The following is a 22,071-nucleotide window of genomic DNA, read 5'->3' on the forward strand; positions in this document are numbered from 1 at the left end:
CGCCAGTGTTTAGTCGTTTCCATGGTTACCTCCGGTCGCCCTCTCTTCTAGCAGGCTAAAACGAGATGAAACTGAAACGGTTCCTCCTCCGTTATTACCCTCCAGGTTTGTATATGATGGGGGTTCTGTTGTTGCGTCCGGCGCCTCCCTCTCCCCTTAGGCAAGGAAGTTAGGTTCTTGGTGGTGGGTTCGGGAACTTTGAGGAAAGATTTCAGCTGGGAGCCCGCCAGTCCTGTATCCTGTCCCCATATTGTAAATGGGAAGCAGAGCAAAGAAAGTCGTGAAGATTTATTATATATATATATATATATATATATATATATATATATATATATTGTTCGAGTACTGACCCGGTCTTCTTTACAAAGAATGAATCCACAATAGACACAAACTGATTAATATATAGCCTGGATACTGTGCGATTTAGACCAAATGGACTGACGAGATTTATTTTGCATCTGTTTATTTGCTGCTTTTCACCTAATTATTACTGCACTCTAGACATACAGGCATATATAACAGAGATTAAAACACATTAGCCGAGTATAACATTAAAAAAAAAAATAAATTATATATATAAATTTCATTTTAAAGCCAACTTTAGATTCCCCTAATAATAGCCGACCGACCCCCCCCCCCCCCCCCCCAGAATTCACAGTAACTCACACTGGGCTGATGCAAGGCTTTGAGAATGCAGTAGATGTACAAGGCACCATCCAGCCCAGCGTTGAGGGGAGTGGGAGTGGGGGGGGGGGGGGTGGAAGGAGGAGGAGGAGAACAATGTTGGTTGTGGGGTGGAGGAGAGAAATGGTTCCTCCATTAATAGCCCATCCTAGACTCCAGAAAGCTTATTGTTTAGCCTAGGCGTTTATTAGAAATAGTATGGTGTGTGTGTATATAGATAGATAGATATCCATTTATTCATTCAAAATAACAGGACTCTTCTCCATAACAAATAAAAGACTGGGTGTACAATAATAAACAATAATAAAACTTGGCTTACAAATAAGCCTATGATAGACCTATAAAATGATTGTGTAACTAATATGTAGCATGACAAATATTCTAAATCATTATTTACAGTTGGTCAACATAGGTTTTTCACTAGAAGATAAGCAGGTAATAAAATTGCTGAGACAAATGATTTGTCTTCCCTAATGATAATGATGGTCCCCATGTATTCGAGTCCTGTTCCAATTTTTCAATTAAAGGCTTCCAGTTCTGATGCCATTTTTCAAACTGTTATGTAAGACTGCCTGGAATGCAATCCTTCAACAGTCAGGTGCACCTTTGTAATCCAATCTAAAGTGTTCAGGGGATTTGAATCTTGTTTGACAAATAAACAAATTTAAATCTAAACAGTTAAAAAATAATGGAATGGGGAGTTAACACAGACTCATGTTTTAAAAATATTAACAAACAGTTCATTGATATTAAAATAGGGGTAATGCAAATCACTCTATATATTTCTATGGGCGCGTTAGCGTTTAACTTGCGTAAACAGTATACTTATGTTAAAGACTGCACCCATAGCGCCGCTTAGTAAACATAGGTGTAAGTAACATGATTTGCCTTAACCTACCAACAATGCAGAACCTTACCTGCAGCTCCTGGAGGTATAGTTACATTTTTGCATTATGGTCTGAGTGCATTACAATGCAAGGCCCACCATGGGCTTTAGTGACCCTTGAACCTTCCCACCTTAAGTGACAGCTAAAGATACCCATGTGCCAAAGGAGCCATCACCACAGCTAGACTCCTTTCTCTGCTAAGAAGGGCCTTCATTAGCCAAAGAGCCCTCCCCTGGGTCTTATTGCTCACATTTCCCAAAAAAGGACCTCTGTAGAACAATGGAGCTCCTCCTTTGGTTCCTGTTATCTCCTCTCCACCAAAGGCACTGTAGGGATGACTGTGTCCATCGTCCCAGATCACGGTTCTATCCGACTCTATCCAAATATAAAAACCCCAAACTTGGATTCATCTATTTTCATTTTGGCCCCCTCAGTGTCAGGTCAGCACTCGAGAATCCCGCGGCTTGAATCCAAGCACCTCGACCCTTAAGGGGTCCCCTGATCACGTCGCGGTCACCAATGTTTTTATTTGGCTTTTTTTCTTCATCCCAGATTTGTATGGGCCCATTACAATTTGGGGAGGGGTGATATAAAAGCCAAATAAAAACACCTTTTCAGTAATGTGTGAGCTCTGTAAATGCCAATTTTTGTCCCAGGGCCAGCAGGGAGGGAAGGGATGCTGCTGTCTCTTACTCCCCTCTCTACAGCAGAGACTTTAGATGAAGTGGGTTTATAAAATAGAATTGTTGCATGATAGAAGGATTGCACAGAGGCATATTTCCCAGTGTTCTTCTCTTTCCTATCACTCCTCTTTTCTTTCCTCTTCTTCCTCTTTCTGGGGCCTTTTTTCTAAAGCTTAGTACATACTAATGGACATTGGCATGTGCTAAGCTTTGGTAAAAGGGCCCCTCTATGTTTTTTCCCTCTCATCTGCTTATTTCCTTTTGTCTTTCTTTTTTTTTCTCATTTCTCGCTCTTCCTCCATTTGTTTTCTCTTATCTCTCCCTTTCATTTCCCATCTCCATCTCTTGTCTCCCATCCTTCCTTCTTTTTTGTTGCGCTCCCCATCTTTCCTCCCACATCCTCATCAATTTGATGTCTTCTGGAGCTGACTACACTGCAGTGGTGAAGGTGGCAGGATGGAGTTCATGATACTACCACCTCCTGACCTGGAATATACCTCAACAGTGGTGGCAGGATAGGGTCCATTCTTCTGCCTCTTGACTCAGCATATATTTCAGTGGTGGCATTGTTGCTTCCCAACTCTGAACATATTTCAACAGCAGTAATGGGATGACACCCATAACGTCACATCCCAGCTTGGAACACAGTTCAGTCATGAGATAGGGCTGCAATGCTGCTTTTTCCTAATTTTCTGCATACCTCAGTGGTGTCAGCAGGTTGGAGTCTGTAACAATGCCTCCAGGCCTAGGACACACTCCATTGGCAGTGCTGGGATGCAGTTGAGCTTATATACATGGAAAAAAATGGTGGTGTTGTGGGATCTCATTGCTCCCCCCCCAGTTCTATCCTAGCTTACATGTGACTTAGTGAAGGCTGCATGGCCTTGCATGTGCACCAGTCAGCAGACAAACTTGATAGTGCCAGCCTCAATAATAGGTGCTCTCACTTTTGTGAAATGTGCCTAGAAAATCATTTTCCCCCAAATGAAAATAGTTTTACCAACTTGTTAGCAGAATTGTTTATTTGATTTGCACATTTTTTGTTAAGAAGATGACCTTTGGATAAGAAGTCCCATGCATATATGGTGGGGGAATCACTTTTCTTTGGAGAAAGTGAAGTTGCTTACTTCTGTCAGGGGCCTCTGAAGACAATGAATCTCCAGTCACATCTGCTTCCCTTCTTCCCTTCTAGAGTTGAACACATTGTAATTTAATTTGGGGGGTTTTTCAACTTTTTATATGCTTTCTAGTTAAAATATAAAAAAGGGTACAATGTTACTAGATTCTTATTGGGAAGATATGGTTAGTGGTGTCCATAATAGAACTGAAGCATGCCTCGGGACTGTGGGAGCATGGGAGTTGTCATGCATGCTCAAGTTGTTTTTCTGACATGGTTCTGACTGCAGAGAAAAACTAGATGACAAAGCAGCAGGTAAGAAGTGCTGCTTACTGACTCCTCTTGCTGACTAGATGCATATGGTGTGGAGAGAACACATTCCTCTGCAAGGTAAAAATCTGACTTGGGAGCCACTGATTAGCAAATCTGAGAGAGACCCTACTAAACATTTGGGCCCTAGGTGTGTGCTTAGTTTGCATGTGCTTTAATCCTGCAGTCCATGGTACTATTGTAAAGGGTAACAACTGTTCTCTATTTATCTAATCCACCTCACTCATGACTTGATATAATTCCAAGTGGAAGAGCTCTGACCAGAGCCAGGCCATTCCTTTTACCATTTGTATTGCCTTTTTCTATATTTTTTCTATTTATGCTATATATTTTATGCGATGGGACTAACAGAACTGCATACAGTCCTTAAGGTTTGGTTGCACCTTGAATTGATGAAGAGTTGTTATCATATTCTTTGTTTTATTCTCCATTCCTTTCTGAATAATTCTTATTTGCTATTTTGACCATCAGCATCCACTGAGCTGAGGATTTCAACATATTTTCCAAAGAATTGTGGTTCCCATGTTAGACCACTTGCTTATGTGGAAATAAGAGCTAACAAATAAGCTGTAGGTGATATTCTTTTATTGGACAAACTAATCTATCTATAACATGCTTTCAGTATTTATCCTGTCTTCATCAGGTCCATGAGGAGGAGGGAATAACTCTTCAGTGACCTGTGAAGAGAGAATAACTTTTGAAAATTCATTCTTATCCACATGTTTATGATCACCTTAAAAAATCAGATTGTAAATTAAGATTTTCTTTTGCTAGACTCATGTTGGTTCTGCTCCATTAAGCTGTATATTTTTCAGCAAAACTTCTACCAGTTTGTCTAGTAGTGATGTCAGGTTCACTGTTTCATAATTTTCTTGGGTAACTCATAAAATCCTTTTAAAAAATTGGTATTACATTCTTTACATGAGTCCTCAGTTACAATAGCTGATTTTAATGGCAGATTATAGATTACTAGTTACTGGGATACAATTTCATATTTGAGTTTTAAAGAACTGCTGGGGATTGGTTACTTTTTATTTTATCAGTTTGCTCTGTTACATCTTCCAGTTTTACAGTGATTGCTTCATTTCCTCTTAATCATTGCATCAAAGAATGTGTCCAGCTTGAGTGTCATCTCAACACCTTCCTTAGTAAAGACTGAAGCAAATAGTTCATTTAGGGCCTCTTTATTAAACCATGTTAAACACTTAATGCAGCTGTGTCGGCTCTCTCCCATCTTATTTGCTCTGGCAATCCACCTCTGCATTCTCTATAAATTCTCTTTCTCCGAGGACAAGCAGGCTGCTTGTTCTCACATGTGGGTCGACGTCCGCGGCGGCCCAGGAAGTAGTGCCATGGGTGAGAGCGCACCTGAGACCTCTACAGTATTCTCTACTTCAACGATGGTCTCCAGTATCTCAGGATTATCAGTGCAGACTTTCTTGGCTCCCTGCGGCCCGCCTCAGTATGGAGTGGTGGCTCTCGGACAGCATGTTGCGGCGGGGAATGCCACTCGCGCTTTCCGATTGGTGCCTAGTGATGACAGATGCCAGCCTGAAGGGCTGGGGCGCACATTGCCAGGGGAAGCATGCCCAGAGTCTGTGGACGCCCGACGAGTCGGAGTGGTCTATCAACCGCCTGGAGTTGAAAGCGGTGTTTCTGGCTCTTCTGGCCTTTCAAGTGACCCTGGAAGGATTGGCTGTCCGAGTGATGTCGGACAACACGACAGCAGTGGCCTACATAAATCGACAAGGCGGCACTCAGTGCAGAGCTCTAGCCGCGCAGGCCGAACAAATTTGCCACTGGGCCGAGCTGCATCTACAGTCCCTGTCAGCAGCTCACATTGCAGGTCAGAGCAACGTACAAGCCGACTATCTAAGCAGGCATCAGATCGATCCAGCGGAGTGGGAACTAGCAGACGATGTATTCCTGCAGATATGTGCCAAATGGGGCAAGCCAGTGATGGATCTTATGGCGACCAGTTCCAATGCCAAAGTCCCGTGCTTCTTCAGCAGACGGAGGGATCCTCACTCTGCCGGGTTGGATGCCTTGGCTCAACCCTGGCCCCTGGGCTTGCTGTATGTCTTCCCTCCGTGGCCTTTGATAGGGCGAGTGCTCCTGCGGATTCGGCTGCATCCAGGAGAAGTGGTGCTCATCGCCCCGGATTGGCCCAGGAGGCCTTGGTATGTGGACCTCCGACAGATGCTGTTGGAGGCTCCCTTTCCGTTACCTCTGGTTCCGCACCTGTTGTCACAGGGTCCGGTGGCCATGGAGGACGCCTGCCACTTTGGTCTTATGGCATGGCGATTGAGAGGGCGCAATTGAGAGATAAAGGCTACTCAAATAAGGTAATTTCCACTCTCCTGCAGGCCCGTAAGCGCTCCACTTCCATGGCTTATGCCAGGATTTGGCGCCAGTTTGAAGTCTGGTATGTTTCAAGAGCGCTTTCTCCATTGCAGGCTCCTGTCTCGCCGATTCTGGACTTTTTGCAGGATGGTGTACACAAAGGCTTGGCCTATAATTCCCTGCGGGTGCAAGTGGCAGCATTGGCCTGCCTGCGTGGCAAGGTTGAAGGCGTGTCCTTAGCTGCTCATCTAGATGTGGCACGGTTTCTTAGAGGGGTGCTTCGGCTCCGTCCTCCCGTGCGGGCACCTTGTCCAGCTTGGAACCTGGGGTTAGTATTGAAGGCCCTTCAGGGGGCTCCTTTTGAACCACTTCGGCGTGCTTCAGAGAAAGATTTGACACTGAAGGCCGTCTTTTTAGTGGCCTTTACCTCGGCGAGACGGGTGTCAGAGCTCAAGGTGCTGTCCTGTAGAGACCCTTTTCTGCAATTCTCAGAGTCAGGGGTCACGGTTCGGACCGTGCCTTCCTTCACGCCTAAGGTGGTTTCAGCGTTTCACCTAAACCATCCTGTTTTTATTCCCTCCTTTGTTGAGGAGGAGTTTCCAGATTCATTTGGGCAGTTGCACCTTTTGGATGTGCGCAGGACTCTGTTGCAGTATCTGCGAATTACAAATTCTTTCAGGACCTCTGATCATCTTTTTGTGCTGTTTGTAGGTCCTTGCAGAGGGTCTTCAGCGTCTAAAGCCACTATTGCCCGCTGGCTCAAAGAAGCTATCTTTTCAGCATGTCTGCTGTCTGGCCGGGCTCTGCCTGAAGCCTTTAAGGCACATTCCACAAGAGCGATTTCCTCTTCCTGGGCGGAAACTGGAGCACTATCTCTTCATGAGATTTGCAGTGCTGCAACATGGGCTTCTAAGCTCTCTTTCGCCCGACATTACAGGCTGGATGTGGCTGCCAGGAGGGATGCGCGTTTTGGAGCACAGGTGCTAGCTCGTGGTGTGGCTTGTTCTCACCCTATGTAGGGATTGCTTTGTTACATCCCATACGTAATGGCTTCATCTGCTTGATGACAAGGAAGGGAAAATTAGGTTCTTACCATGATAATTTTCTTTCCTTTAGTCATAGCAGATGAAGCCATGAGCCCTCCCTGTATGATTGTCTGTATTGCAGTGATTCTGATTTTAGGTGCTGTTCTTGTTTCCTGAAGTTATATTCCTTCCTTGGGGAGTCGGAAAACAGTCTTCAGGATTCTTGTTACAGTGATAGGAGGATGAGTTCATTCCCTCCAGTTCATGTTTTGGGAGGATGAGTTTATTCCCTCCAGGAGGATGCAAGTATTCCCTCCGTTTATGCAAAGTGGAGGACGAGTTTATTCCCTCCAGGAGGATGAGTTCATTCCCTCCTTTTTTGAGTTTATGCCCTTGTTAAGGGGCCATCGTTCGCTGTGAGGAAAGTTCATGTTATTCCCATTGCGGTTTGCCATACTGCTTTGGAAGCTTCAAGTACTGAAGAGGCAGTGGAGCTAGCTGGTCATGAGGCACTGTGAAAAGTTGAGTGCTCTCTATCTCCCCCTGCTGGTTGATGGACACAACCCATACGTAATGGCTTCATCTGCTATGACTAAAGGAAAGAAAATTATCATGGTAAGAACCTAATTTTCCCTTTTGGCCCCAAAAGCCTGCTACACCCCAGAGTACCTTCCTATCTGTCTGTACTCTTTTTCTTCTGTTCATGCTTGTTCCCTCTGCTTCCAGATGAAGAACTGTCTTATGGTTCTGCTGGTTCCCCTTCTTGTCTTGATTCAACTAGATGTTCACCTTTCTTTTTCATGGCACCTTATTTGTGGAATTCCCTCCTTTTTATCTATTTGCAAAGAATCATCATTCAAAAAGTTAAAATCTCATCTTAAAACTCATTTCTTTGCATTGCCTTTTGGATTAGATGTGACTTCCATGTCACTGGCAGTACAGTAAGGCTGATGTCTTGTAGGCTTCCTAAATGTTATTGTCTTTTTGATTTTCTGACTCCTTCATGTACTTTTCTGTCTACATTGGAGCTCCTTTTTTTTTCTTTTCATTTCTTTTCAAGTTTTATTGATATTGTGAGCCGCCTTTTGTGTTTCTTGAAAGGCATAACATGTAACTAGTACTAATCATTTCTATATCACTACTAGACGTCCGCAGAGCTGTACACAATATGGCCTAGATTCTATATATGGCAGCTATCTTTCAGTGTTTCTCTGCAGTCTGAGCTTTGCAGCTTACATACCTTGTTTTAACCTTTGAACTGACTTAACAGATGGCTGTAACATTATACACCTTCGAGAAACACATTTTAAATTAGCAGTTAATTTCTCTGTGGTATCTAGCCTTGTGTCTGGATGTCACACACCTGATTACCATAGAACTCTCAGGGTATCTCGTCAAGGAGCCATAGTGCAACTGTACTACTTCTAATAGACTCTATAGGGGATTGAGACTGCCAGAGGGAATACTTATTTTGTTATACATTGGTCTCCTTTGAGGAATATTTTAGCACTCTAATAACACTTCAGTCTAACAGGTTGAAATGTTTCATTTATTTACATATTATGTTGCTCCAATAAAGGGTCTCCAAAACGGTTTACAACATAAAACAAATACAAAATAGTTTACAAATTTGTAAGAGAGTTGGAGTCCAGGCATATATTATGCTTCTGGAAGCCCCAAAATATTTAAATGTGCCTTTTCCATTTATTTCCATGAAATGAACATTTGTGCCCCTTTTTCCTAAGTGCAAAAGTTAAACTATGCTAGCTGCAAAACCTCCATGGTAATTGTAGGTGGTGGTCCCAGCTTTTGAGGAAATGCAGCCATGCCACTAATGTGGGGCAGTGTAGATAATTGTTCTGTTATCTATTACATTAGCAGTTAACACACATTATTGACATTTGCAGGACCTGTAAGGCAGACTTCCCTCCCCCAACATAAAATTCAGCATGTGGAAGGTACTTTTATAAACTTTTTTTTCTGGGGTAAATTACTGCTTTATTTGTGTAAAAGGCCTCTTATAAAATAAGAATAAAAACACTCATTGTGCAAGTTGTTATGTATTTGTAGAATAGACATGCTCAAGGGAGGAGTTTTGGTGGTGCTGTGATTAACTTGGGCATTTAATTAAATATGGACATATACCCACAATCTCTTTCTCTAGGATTTGTGCTAATGTTTTATAGGCATCTATGAAGCTTATTTTCGAAGCATATGGATGTCTCAAAATGACCAAATGGATGTCAGTGTGCTTGAAATGTCCAAATCCTGGTTTTGCAAAGGCAGAAAAGGGATATCCAAATAGCATGGGGGTGTATTTTGCGTGGGACTAAGGAGGGCCCAAAATCAGGATGTCCAACAGCATTAGCGAATGGGAAGAAACATCTAAGCCTAAAACGAAAGAGCTCCTAAATTGGACCTGTTTCAGTCACATCCAGGGTACAAAAAGCTGCACTAACTGAGCAGCTGACCACTGGAGAGATTAAGGCATGACACCTCCTTAATCTCCCAGTAGTTGCTGTCCCCTTCCCTCTCCCCTGAAAGTAAAACTCAAAGGGGATACCAAACTCTATGACAGTTTCAGGTATTATGGGCATTCTTAACAAAACAGGAAGCAAGTCTGAGGTGCAGCCTAGGTTAGTGCAGTGGACTTTAAATCAAGGGACTCAGGTTTAAATCCCAGTTTAATTCTTTTTTTTTTTATTGTGAGCCCTCCAGAAACAGAAACATATCTACTGTACCCAAATATATAAGCCACCTGCAAGCCTGAAGGCTATTGAAGTGGCGCACAGAGGTACAGTAGGTATTTTTCTGTTCCTGGAGGGCTCAGAATTACAAAATAAGAGTTCAAGTGGGATTTAAACGTGGGCTCCTTGGTTTAAAGTCTACCACACTAACCACTAGGCTACTTCTCTGCTCTGCAGGAATGTCTGTGTTTCCATTCTTCTAAGAATGGTGCCAGACAGATGTCCTTGTCCCTGCTTTTTTGCCGTTCATATGTTGGACATTCCAATTTGTAAAATGACTGCTCATGCTGGACGTCCTCAGCACACGGATGTCTATCTCACGTATTTTTGAACAGGAAATCCTGATGAATTTCCTGTTGGAAAATACATGTGAGATGGACATCCGTTTTGTGGATGTCATGAGCTGGATGTCTCTATTCTGACTGGATGTCCTTTCAAAATGCCCTTCCACAAGTCTTTATAAAATAGGCATAATATAGATGCCTGTCTGCCCTATTAATTTAGATGCCCTCTTACAAAATTACTCTCTAGGGGGCCCTTTTATAGAGCGGCAGTAAGCCCAATGCAGGCTTACCCCTTGCTATTCTGGGACTACCGCTGGGCCCAACCTGGACGCCGGCGGTAGTTCTGGGTCGAGTGGCTGCCATTTCCAGGAGAAAAACCTCCCAAAATTGTTAGCATGGCGGTAACCCCACAGTAATTGGGCATCAACAGGTTACTGCAGGAAGCCCTTACCGCCACCTCAGTTGGTGGCAATAAGTGCTCCCTGTTGCATGGCTGTTTTATTTTTTGGGCTTTTTGCCTGCTGCAGTAAAAAGGGCCCTGGTGCATGGGAAAAATGGCCCCCGCCCCTACCACAGGGCCCTTTTTCCCGCAGCTTGGTAAAAGGACCCTTAGATGTTTAACACAATAATTCATATGTTCTGTTAATTCAATTCATTAACTACTTTTGAGCTCTTTATTAATGTTTAATGCATTTTTGAACTCATTAAACACCTAACACAGCTTAATAAATAGAGGCCCTAGTGCTTTAGTGGCCAGAGTAGCAGCCTCAATTTGTGTGTTTAAATCAAAGGTTCAGAAAATTTATTTTCAGAAGATGCTGTTCCGGCATAGAATTCCAAAGCTATGTGACAAGATAGATAAGGTGGTAAATGTCACTTGCTTTGGTTCTGTTTTCTGTAGGCATCATTTTAGAATATGAAAAAGGAGGTGAGATGAAGACCAAATCCATAGATCTGCTGGATCTCACACCATCGTAAGTAATATCTATAGACCGAAAGTACTTTTTTCTTTTTTAATTGAACAAAGAAGAAAGGATTGTAGAAATTAGAAGTTGGCGTGGACGGAGAAACCAAATATCTGCCATCATTTTTCTATGTTTCTCTGTCCATTAAAACTTTTGCAATTAAAGAATAACATATTGCACAAACCATATGGTTAAAATTATTTAAACGAGGGTATGCAAGATAAATGTCAGAAATTGTACTGTGCATAGCATCAACAGTTAGAACTATTACAAACTGCTGTCATTTTAGTGGATTAAAACAAAGTTAAAGCATGGTAGAAAGATCCTGCATTTATTGAAACCTAAGATGATAGACATGCTGTGCAGCCGAGGATGTTTGGTGAGATTGCTCCTGTGTCCAGTTGGAGAACTAGTCACCCAGTTGAGCCCTAGCAGTTAGAGAGGTATCCAGGGTCCTGCCAAGAAGCTGCTGCTTTTTGTAGGATACCTGGAGGAGTCCAGGTCCCTCCCTTTGTCAGACAGACCCCAAAGGGGTTGATTTGCTCCTACTTCCCTCCCTTCCATCCCCCCTTTTATTAAAAAAAAAAAAAAAGAAAGGAGGAGTCTAAATATATTTAAAAGAAATGTGTACAATTTTGAAGGTGGGATCCCCAAAACTGACAGGTGGCAACATAGTTTAGCGGAAGGAGGGAGTTCTTTAAGACACTTGCCCCCAAATATTCAGCTGGCAGCAGTCAGTGTTTTTTTTAAACGCTGATCATTGCTGGCTAAATTATCCCCTGATATTCAGTGCCGAGGTGCCAGAAGGGGCGGGAGCAAGGGAGCTGCTCTCCTGCCCCTAATGACCTTGCTGGACCACCAGGGATGTAGGTAAGCTGGGGGGGGGGCTACCTTCACCATTGGGAGGAGGTGGGGTGGAGGGTCTTGCGGGGGAAGGGTCTTAATGTGCAGGGGGATAGCAAAGGAAGGAAAGAGGGGACACTGGAATGGGAGGAGGCTTGGATTTTTTTTTACACTGAACAAAAAATTGTGCATGAGCCGGCACCCGCATAGCTAAGCGGCCTTACTTAGGACATCTCTAGAGCTGCCCTAAATGAAGCCACTTAGCTATATGAGTGCTGGGACTGAATATTGCTGGCACCCACATAACCTAGGGCTCCTCCCCAGTGCCGCCCCTCAGTTCTGCTCCTGACCTGCCCACTTTTTGTTTGGGCGGTCTCAGGGCATATTCAGCAGCATTGTCCCGTTAAGTGCCGCTGAATATCCCCGGTTAGGCACCAGGAAGCTGCTCGTTTAAATTACTTTGAATATCGGCCTGTTGGTTTTTACCTGTCTCCCTGAGGCAGCGCTGTTCCAGGAGCGGCATGGGAAACAGGCTTCTGAGATGGCATGTTGCTGAGTGAGCAAGTGCTGTGGGTAGGTAGTGACAGCATGATCAGGAGGAGCTTTGTGTTGAGCACTTTTGTGTCTTTCCTTCAACTGAGTAAGTCACATTGGGAGCAGTGCAGGAAACTGGCCTCTGAGGCATGTGCTGCTGGGAGTAGTGTACATTGGGCAGGAGCAGCAGCAGTGTCAGGGAGCCCAAGCCACACTTCCTTTCCTCTGTGCTAGTTGCATTGGGAGCTGTGCAGGAAGCCTGAGTTAACTGCTGCTGGTTCGGGAATCAGGGGAAGTGTTTAAAGCTGTACCAAGTTCAGTGTGGCAGTTTCATGGCTTCTTTCACCATGGATGGAAACTCCTTTAGAGCAGGCCAAGTGCTGCTCCCAGTGTGGAAGTTGTTGGAGCAGCACCTCCAATCAGTGTAATTCCTGCTGTGGAGAGACTATGGGTGGTCAGCTCAGTCTAATCCAGTATCAGGATGATACTAAGCATCTAAGGATTTAATGTTCGTGGCAAAAAAGGCTAGTACTTCTCAGAGCTGCATGGCCTCTTAGAACTGAATCTAGCTCTTAGAAAAATCCAGAAAAGACAGCCATTTTGTCCCCTTGGAGCCTGGATACACATCCAGTCACTTCTCCTTCCACATGTCCTCGGAGTGTGCTTTAGATGGCCAAAACAACATTTTGCACAACCTCCTAGGAGCAGTGGCGTAGCCAAGGGTGGACCTGGGTGGGCCCAGGCCCACCTACTTTGGGCTCAGGCCCACCCTGTAGCAGCACACCTATGAAGTGTCTGGCAGGGATTCCCAAGCCCCACCAGTCGAAAATTCCTGTCCGTCCTGCATACCAGCCTTCCCTCTGATGTATTCCTGCCTATGTGGAAACAGGAAGTTGCATCAGAGGGAAGGCTGTGGAGCCAACATGAGCAGTGTGTGTATTATTTGCTGCTTGCTGCCAGTGAAAATCTGCTATTTAAAAGGTATGGGGGGAGGGGGATGTTTGAGAGACCATATAGCATGCAGGCGAGAGAGGGAGAGACCAAATCACTTGTGGGTCAGGGCGGAGTTCTTCTGCCCACCCATCTTAGGCCCAGGCCCACCCAAAATTGGGTGTCTGGCTACGCCCCTGCCTAGGAGTTGCATCTGTGGAGGAGTAGCCTAGTGGTTAGTGCAGTGGACTTTGATCCTGGGGAACTGAGTTCAATTCCCACTGCAGCTACTTGTGATTCTGGGCAAGTCACCTTAACCCTCCATTGCCTCTGGTACAAAATAAGTACCTGAATATATGTTAACCACTTTGAATGTAGTTGCAAAAACCTCAGAAAGGCGGTATATCAAGTCCCATTTCCCTTTCCCTTTCTATATCACTGATATAGGCTGGAGGATTTTCCCCTGAATTTGTGCTGCTTCTTCATGGAGCCTATTTATTGCTGCAGGCGCAGGGATATATGTCAACCCAAGGGATGAAGGAGCAGCTTAGAGATTCAGAGGAGCCCTCTTAGGCCAAGAGGCTTCGGTTTAAGTGGCAAGATAACTGTGAAATACATTTGGTCACGTCTGGTATGGGATCTGACACTTGGAGTATGGTATCTGTAGTTGGCAAGGGTTTCTTTATGACAGACATACTGGTCAAAAGTGAACTCCCCATTGGGGAGGGAGTTGATCCTACAGTTGTCCATCTTTTCTGAAGAGAGGAGCTTTTGACTATGATTTCTCAGGTGCTGGAAGCTTCAGGAGAGGAGGCGACTGAAGGCCTTACAGAAGAGATGGATTTTGAGGAGTGTTTTGAACTTATAGAGGGAGGTTTTGGCTGTGAGATGAGGTGGGAGGGCATTCCAAAGTTTAGGACATAGATAGCTGAAGGCTTTCTTGCGGGAAATTGTGAGGGGAAGTGAGGAGGGAGGGGGAACAGCAAGGGATGGTTATTGGAAGAACAAAGAGAGAGACCAGGAGGATATGGAATCAGAAGGTTATTGATATAAACAAATGCAGATGGGAGATGGCCTTTGAAAACAAGAACAAGAATTTTGAACTTCATATGAGAAGAAACAGGGAGCCGGTGTTTTGATACAAAATTTTAGCAGGACATTAGGTCTGTAAATTTGGGGTGATAAGCTCCTTAGTGCCTCTCTGAGTGTGGCGCAAAGACAGTCACTGTAAAAACACCATGGTTTTTAGTTTGTTTTCATTGGCTGTGGCTCATGTGTGTGGAGGCTTTTTCGCTTGCAAGTAAGATATAGTCTTTCATTACTTAAATTATATTCTGGCTTGTATATTTATTTATTTATTTATTTATTTTATTGCATTTGTATCCCACATTCCTCCACCTATTTGCAGGCTCAATGTGGCTTATACTGTGGGTTTAGCGAAGGGATGCAGACTGCAAGCTCTGACAATCCGCCACAGCCCTCAGTGGTTCACATTCACACAACCAAACTTGAGTTTTCAGTTTCAGCTTTGGCTGAAACCAGGTGATGAATTTTGGCTGCAGTTTCAATTTCTGATGAAACTTTTAAAATAATTTAGTTTCATCAGCCGCTACGCTCCATGATGCCCCCATCTTGATAATGAGGAGGCAGGAGTGATGGCCACTCGCTCCTGCCTCTGTTTTCACTACTTGGCAGAATGGTGGTTTATGACCCCTAGTGGTATGTCAAAACGTATTGCTAGGGTTCAGCCAACTAAATAAGCAAAACACTCCCTTACTTGGCAGACTGCTCTCTAGCGATATGTTTTGACATACCACTAGGGGTCAGGCATTGCTATTTTGTAAGATGGAGACACTGATGGCAGGAGCAGGTAGGTGGCTGTCACTTCCGCCTTCTGGTCAAGGTGAATATATATGGGAGGGGGCACAGTTTGTGGAGGAAAGTGGCTTTTGTGCTCACTTGGGCTACCAGGGGTTTATTCAGGGATTGGAGTAGGGGATGTTCACTCCCATTTGAGCAACTAGAGATTTCTTTGGGAAGGAGATGGAGTGCTTTGGTGCCAAGGGTTTTTTCATAGCCGGGGGAATTATTATTTTTTTTCTCCCTTACATTAGAGAGCCAATCCCCCTTCAGTGTTCAGTACTGGGAGAAAAAACATCTGATGTAGGAAATGACAACAGAATATAGTATTGTGAGCGTTTGGGTTTTTTTTTTTTTTTCTGTCAGTGTGCATCTTTTGATGTTTCATAATTTACATGCTATTTGTTTAATGTTTTGGGTGTAAAAGTTTTGCTTGGCACATGCATTAGGAAAGTGCACTAAAGCTCAGTTCACAGTTCTAACACACGGCTTATTATATTGATCCCTCAGTCTTTTTGTTGTATTACATGATATTCTCTCCTTTGATTCCTGAATGTTTATAATTGCTTCAAAGTTTAATTTGTGTGTTACACGGTGGAGTAAAAGTTCTTTTTTATTGCTGTTTCTGAACATTAACACACTGTGTTTCATATACTAATAGCACAGATATAGACACATTAGTGGAAGAAATCCGAAGAGCTGAACCTCTAGTTACCGTGTCCCGCATTCAACAAGTCAAATATTTAATAGTGAGATTGCAAGAGAAGCTTAGCCAGCAAGATGATCACAAGTTTTATCTCTTTAAGGTAAGGATTGCATTTAAAATAACGCATCTGTTGAAAGTAACATTGACCTTTTACAATAGTTTATGATACTGAGGATCACTGTAATTTTTCTTATGTAAATTTGTGTACATTAGTATTCTCACATTACTGTGGAACAGTACCAGTACCTTCTTTGCATTCTTAAGTTATTTTATTAAATTTCCTGTTTTTTTGTTATTTAAAAATATTTAATGTAAAAGTAAATTGCACTTTTATATCTAAGTCAGGCCCTAAGGATTGAAAATACAAACTGAATGTTAGGAATTATTAGAGAACAGAAGTAAAAATTCTGGTTGTGGCATCTCAAAAAAGAATTAGAAAAGCTTCAGAGACGAGCAAAACAAATGATAAAAGGCATGGAATGATTCCCCTATGAGGAAAAGCTAAGGAGGTTAGGGCTCTTCAGCTTGCAGATTAGATGTAATCATGAACGGAGTAGAAGGGGTAAAAGTGAATTGTTTGTTTGCTTTTCCAAAAAATACAAAAACTAAAATGACTAAGGGAGAAGTTATCAAGGTGAGGTACAAGGCGTGCTTGTACTGCACCTTGATTTACTACGGGAGTCAGTGCCATGTGGTATCTAAATGCTGCAGGTTGCTGACTCCCTTAGTAAATGAATAACTATGGCCTGATGTTCCCTGGTCTGACCTTTATAGGGTTTGTGGGACCAATCATAACCCCCCCCCCCCCCGAGCAAGACTGTCCCACATTCAGGGGGGTGAGGAGGGTCTTGAGCAGTGGGTGTGGGGTGTTGGGGACGGTCATGATGGAGGAAGGAAGTGTGATTGGCGGGTGAGGTGGTTGTGATGATGGGGTTCCAGTTGGTCCCACGACCCCTTTAAGGCCAGGCCGGGGAGCTTCAACTTTGAGGCCTGATGCTCATGGCATGCTAAAATAACACTAGCATTTGGCTGGGGTTACTTTTATCATGATTTCTTGGCCATAGCCTGATGTGGCACTTTGCAAGTTGTGTTATGATTTTTATATAGTAATTAGCTTCTTTACATGCATTTGTATGTTTTGCATGTCATTACTAGGTGACCTGCAGTGACATAAATATCACCACAGTAAAGTAAGACAGGCTGTATTAGAGCCCTTGAAGATGTGAAGATGCTTTAAGGGGCAAATAAAGTGACTTTAGGCCTTAATGCTGTTTGGTAACTTCCACCCCTCCTCTAAGTAACACATTTAAAATAAATCAGATAAAATATTTTTTTCTTAAGCTCAATTAAGCTCTAGAATTCATTGTTAGAGGATATCTTAAATACAGTTATCATAGCTTTTTGGTGCCACTAAGTCCGGTCCATTGACATCGGATGAAATGTCCCCCATGGCTAGTGGAGCTACATTGGAAACTAGAGATGCGCCAACACCAAGGAGGTCTCTGCCTTCCTTGACATTGTCCATTGGTAGGGCCCCGTTGGGCTGTATATCATTGGATCAGGAGATCTTCTGAAAGTGGGGCACTGCCTCGGTGGATCTCTTCACCACTCATCTCAACAATAAAGTCCCAGACAGAGGTCACATGGCAGGCTAGCATCAGATGCCTTTCTCAGTTGGAGGAAAGGTCTCTTGTATGGATATCCTGTGATTTCTCTTGTAGGGAAGACTTTGCTGAAACTTGGGCAGTACCAGGGAACAATGATTCTTATTGTACCTTACTACCCATGACAGATTTGGTTCCCTGTTCTTCTGGAGTTATCCTCCAAAGATCTGTGGAGACTAGACTGTTTTTGTCCCTCCTTACTCAGAAGAAGGGTCTCTTCTACATCCTGGTCTCCAATCCCTAGCCCTCAGCTTAGATGTTTAGAGCATAGATATTGCATCTCTTCAACTGCATGAGGGTGTCTCCTGGGTCCTGCTTGCTTCCAAGAAAGATTCCCCTAAGAGTTCTTATAATTTCAAGTAGAAGAGATTTTCCATCTGGTGTAAGGGCAAGGCCTTAGATCCTTTTTCACGCCGTACACTGAGTCTGGTCTCAAAATCAACTCCATAAGGGTTCACCTCATTGTAAATTGTACTTACCATCACTGTGTAAAGGTTAAGCCCATCTCTGTTCAGCTTCTAGTTGTTCGTTTTCTGAAAGGTTTGCTTTTGACTAAGCCCCTGATCAAACCGCCCAGTGTCATGGGACCTCAACATCTTCCTCATCGAGCTGGTGAAAGCTCCTTTTGAGCTGTTTGACACCTGCCCTCTGAAGTTGTGACCTGGAAAGTTTTGTTCTTGATGGCAGTCACTTAAGCAAGTAGAGTCAGCATGCTTCAGGCCCTAGTAGCTGATCTACCTTAACACAAAATTCCACCACAACAGAGTGGTTCTCCGCATGCATCCTAAGTTTCTTCTGATGGATGTTGGATTTTCACCTTAGTCAGACAGTTGTTCTGCCAACATTTCCCCCAAAACCTCATGCCCATCCTGGCAAAAGTGCAATGCATACCTTGGTCTGAAAGCATGCCTTGACCTTCTATCATGAGCATACTAAAGCCCATAGATAGTCCACCAAGATTTGTGTTTCTTTTGACCCAAACAGGATGGGGGCAGCCATTGGTAAATGCACTTTGTCCAGTTGGCTAGCAGATTGCATCTCCTTTACGTATCCCCAGGCAGGGCTGGCTCTTGAAGGTCATGTCATGGCTCACAATGTCAGAGCCATGGCTGCATTAGTAGCCACTTGAGGTCGCCCTCCATTTAGAAGTTCTGCAAAGCAGCAACATGATCTTCTGTCCACAAATTCACATCTCACTACTGCCTTGAGCAGGATTCCTGATGTGATAGTCAGTTTGGTCAGACAGTTCTGCAGTATTTGTTTGGAGTCTAGAATCCAACTTTACCCTCCTAGTGTCACGGTCGTCAACGTCCGTGCCTTGCTCGTCAGTGCCCTGCTCCATGTAGACCCAGTAGATTTACCTGCAGTTCTAGTCAGTGACCTGTGGGGTCAAAGTAGGGTGGTGGAGGCCAAGCTGGTGATGTCATCAGTGCTGAGCCCTTCTTAAATTGGCCTCTGAGTGCACTCAGGGTTCTGGCAGTAACTCCTGATTGAGCTTAGGCCTGCCTGAGGCTCTGCTAGTTCCAATTGTTGTTTCCTTCTCAGGCCATGGCCTGAAGCATTGCTGCAGCTTTCACCTTTTTGCTCTGTTCCAGTGTAGCCTGCTTCCTAGCCTTGCAGTCCTGAGAGCTGCTTGCACTTCAGCTGAGATTCCAGTCATCTGCAGTGAGACCTTGGTCGCTGGTTGCAGTGAGGAGGTTCTGTGCCGAGTTTTGGACTGTGTGTGCTAGGATGACGTGGAGTGCTGTGGAGGTACTGGGGCAGTGTCTCAAATTAACTCTGGAAGAGGTGGCTGTGCTCGGAGCGTGGAGGGATCCACGTGGGCTGTACCTGGTTCCTGTTTGCTGCGCTATGCCTGTGTGTGACCTTTTGCCCAGGGAGTGTTGACTCGAGCATTGCTTGCTTAAACCTTATCTGCCCTGGGAGCATTCAGCTCAGGCGCTTCAGAGATTGTTATTGACCTTTTGTCTTAGGAGCATTTTGCTCGGGCACTTCAGAGATTGTTATTGACCTTTTATCCTGGGAGTATTGGCTCGGGCATTGCTTGCTTGAATCTTGTTTGCCCTGGGAGCTTTCAGCTTGGGCACCTCAGTATCTGTTTGCTCTGCTCACTGGAGGCGAGGAATGGCACAAAAAACAGCCTGCTCAAATTCCCTACCCAGTGCGGGTCTACTGGAGACTATTTCTTTTCTTTTGCTTTGCTGCTATTCTTCCTCCTGCTTCCGAGAGAGCTTGCTGCAGAGGTCCCGCAGCTTACTTGAGAGTCCTGACAGAATGAACCTTTATCTGACTGCCAGCGGTCTTACCGCTTCCAGTTAAGTGCCCTTTGCTTTCCATTGTCTTGCCGGGACGGGCCTTTGCTTAGCCTCTTGTGCTCTGGTATTTGCTTTTCCAGTTCGGCTAGACTGTCCTCCTATTTGCCATTTTCCGAGGACAAGCAGATTCAAATATAAATTTTAAAGTGGCGGTTGACTGTGAGTTGCCAGGCAGTCGTTTTGAACTGGAGATCATTGAACTGCAGGACAACATTCAACTCAAGACATGCTATACAATTTGTAAAAGCTTTTGTGATTTTTGGAAAACTGTTCCTAATTATCCTGTGTGTTCGATAATCACAGGAAAAGTTTCTTCATTTTTTGTCTCCACTTACCTGTATGAACAGACTTTTTCAAATGTGAATGTTTTATAGTCAAAACTAAAAGGCTCATTTTCGAAAGAGAAGGATGCCCATCTTTCAACACAAATCGGAAGATGGGCGTCCTTCTCACAGGGTCACCCAAATCGGCATAATCGAAAGCCGATTTTGGGCGTCCCCAACTGCTTTCCGTCGCGGGGACGACCAAAGTTCACAGGGGCATGTTGGAGGCGTAGCGAAGGCGGGACTTGGGCGTGCCTAACACATAGGCATCCTCAACCCATAATGGAAAAAAAAGGGCATCCCTGACGAGCACTTGGACGACTTGGTCCTGTTTTTCTTACGACCAAGCCACAAAAAGGTGCGCGAACTGACCAGATGACCACCGGAGAGAATCGAGGATCACTTCCCCGTACTCCCCCAGTGGTCACTAATCCCCTCCCACCCTCAAAAAAACATCTTTTAAAATATTTTGTGCCAGCCTCAAATGTCATACTCAGGTCCATCACAGCAGTATGCAGGTCCCTGGAGCAGTTTTAGTGGGTGCAGTGCACTTCAGGCAGGCGGACCCAGGCCCATCCCCCCCCTACCTGTTACACTTGTGGTGGTAAATGTGAGCCCTCCAAAACCCACCCGAAACCCACTGTACCCACATCTAGGTGCCCGCTTCACCCGTAAGGGCTATGTTAGTGTTCTATAGTTGTGGGTAGTGGATTTTGGGGGTGGTTGGGGTTGGGGAGCTCAGCACACAAAGTAAGGGAGCAATTTCTGAAGCCCACTGCAGTGCCCTCTAGGGTGCCTGGTTGGTGTCCTGGAATGTCAGGGGGACCAGTGCATTACGAATGCTGGCTCCTTCCACGACCAAACGGCTTGCATTTGGTCATTTCTGAGATGGGCGTCCTTGGTTTCCATTATCGCCGAAAATCAGAAATGACCAAGTCTAGGGACAACCATCTCTAAGGACAACCTAAATTTCAAGATTTGGGCGTCCCCGACCGTATTATCGAAACGAAAGATGGACGTCCATCTTGTTTCGATAATACAGGTTTCCCCGCCCCTTGGGCGTCCCTATGCCCCTCCACGGGACAGACTAATTGCAAACAGTCTGTTAGGAATGTACAACACAAATTAATAACCACAATTTGCTATTTTGGTAAACAATGTGCAGACACAGGAATCTGTATATCTAGATTTTCAGAAAGCTTTTGTAGAAAATATGCTGATATCTTCTGCTCATTGTGTGGCGGTGGCCAAAAATGCAAACAGGATGCTAGGAATTATTAGGAAACGGATGGTGAAAAATACTATAATGCCTCTGTATTGTTCCATGGTGTGACCTCGCCTTGAGTATTTCGTTCAGTTCTGGTCGCTGTATCTCAAAAAAGATAAGGCAAAATTAGAAAAGGTTCAAAGAAGAGTGACCAAAATGATAAAGGGGATGGAACTCCTCTCGTATGAAGAAAGGCTAAAGAGATTAGGGCTCTTCAGCTTGGAAAAGGGGAGATATGATTGAGGTCTACAAAATCCTGAATGGTGTAGAATGAGTAAGAGTAAATCAATTTTTTACTCGTTTCAAAAGTACAAAGACTAGGCGACACTCAAGGAAGTTACATGGAAATACTTTTAAAACAAATAGGAGGAAATATTTTTTTATTCCACCAATAGTTAAGCTCTGGAACTCTTTGCTGGAGGATTTAGTAATGGCGGTTAGTGTATCTGGGTTTAAAAAAGGTTTTCACAAGTTCCTGGAGGAAAAGTCCATAGTCTGCTATTGAAACAGACAGGGGGAAGCAACTGCTTGCCCTAGGATTGGTAGCATAGAATGTTGCCACAA

The 22,071-nt window shown here is 44.2% G+C and overlaps 1 protein-coding gene across 1 annotated transcript; it reads left to right on the forward strand.

The window, feature by feature from the left end:
- The first annotated feature begins 28 nt into the window (after nucleotides 1-28).
- On the forward strand, nucleotides 29-19,332 carry LOC115478352 (dynein assembly factor with WDR repeat domains 1-like). Its single transcript, XM_030215657.1, has 4 exons — nucleotides 29-105; nucleotides 11,002-11,074; nucleotides 15,894-16,074; nucleotides 19,198-19,332. Exons 1-4 carry the CDS (start codon nucleotides 66-68, stop codon nucleotides 19,330-19,332), a joined length of 429 nt encoding a protein of 142 aa, XP_030071517.1. The 5' UTR covers nucleotides 29-65.
- The last annotated feature ends 2,739 nt before the right edge of the window (nucleotides 19,333-22,071 follow it).

The sequence above is a fragment of the Microcaecilia unicolor genome, chromosome 10, assembly GCF_901765095.1.
Source record: "Microcaecilia unicolor chromosome 10, aMicUni1.1, whole genome shotgun sequence".
Classification (NCBI taxonomy): Eukaryota; Metazoa; Chordata; class Amphibia; order Gymnophiona; family Siphonopidae; genus Microcaecilia; species Microcaecilia unicolor.

Bases quoted from the DNA above. Each gene is read 5' to 3' on its own strand.
- LOC115478352 (XM_030215657.1), top strand. From the start codon at position 66: ATGAAACTGAAACGGTTCCTCCTCCGTTATTACCCTCCAG. The intron at 106-11,001 runs GTTTGTATATGA...TGTTTTCTGTAG, and splicing joins CCTCCGTTATTACCCTCCAG to GCATCATTTTAGAATATGAA. The intron at 16,075-19,197 runs GTAACATTGACC...GCTCTGTTCCAG, and splicing joins AAATAACGCATCTGTTGAAA to TGTAGCCTGCTTCCTAGCCT.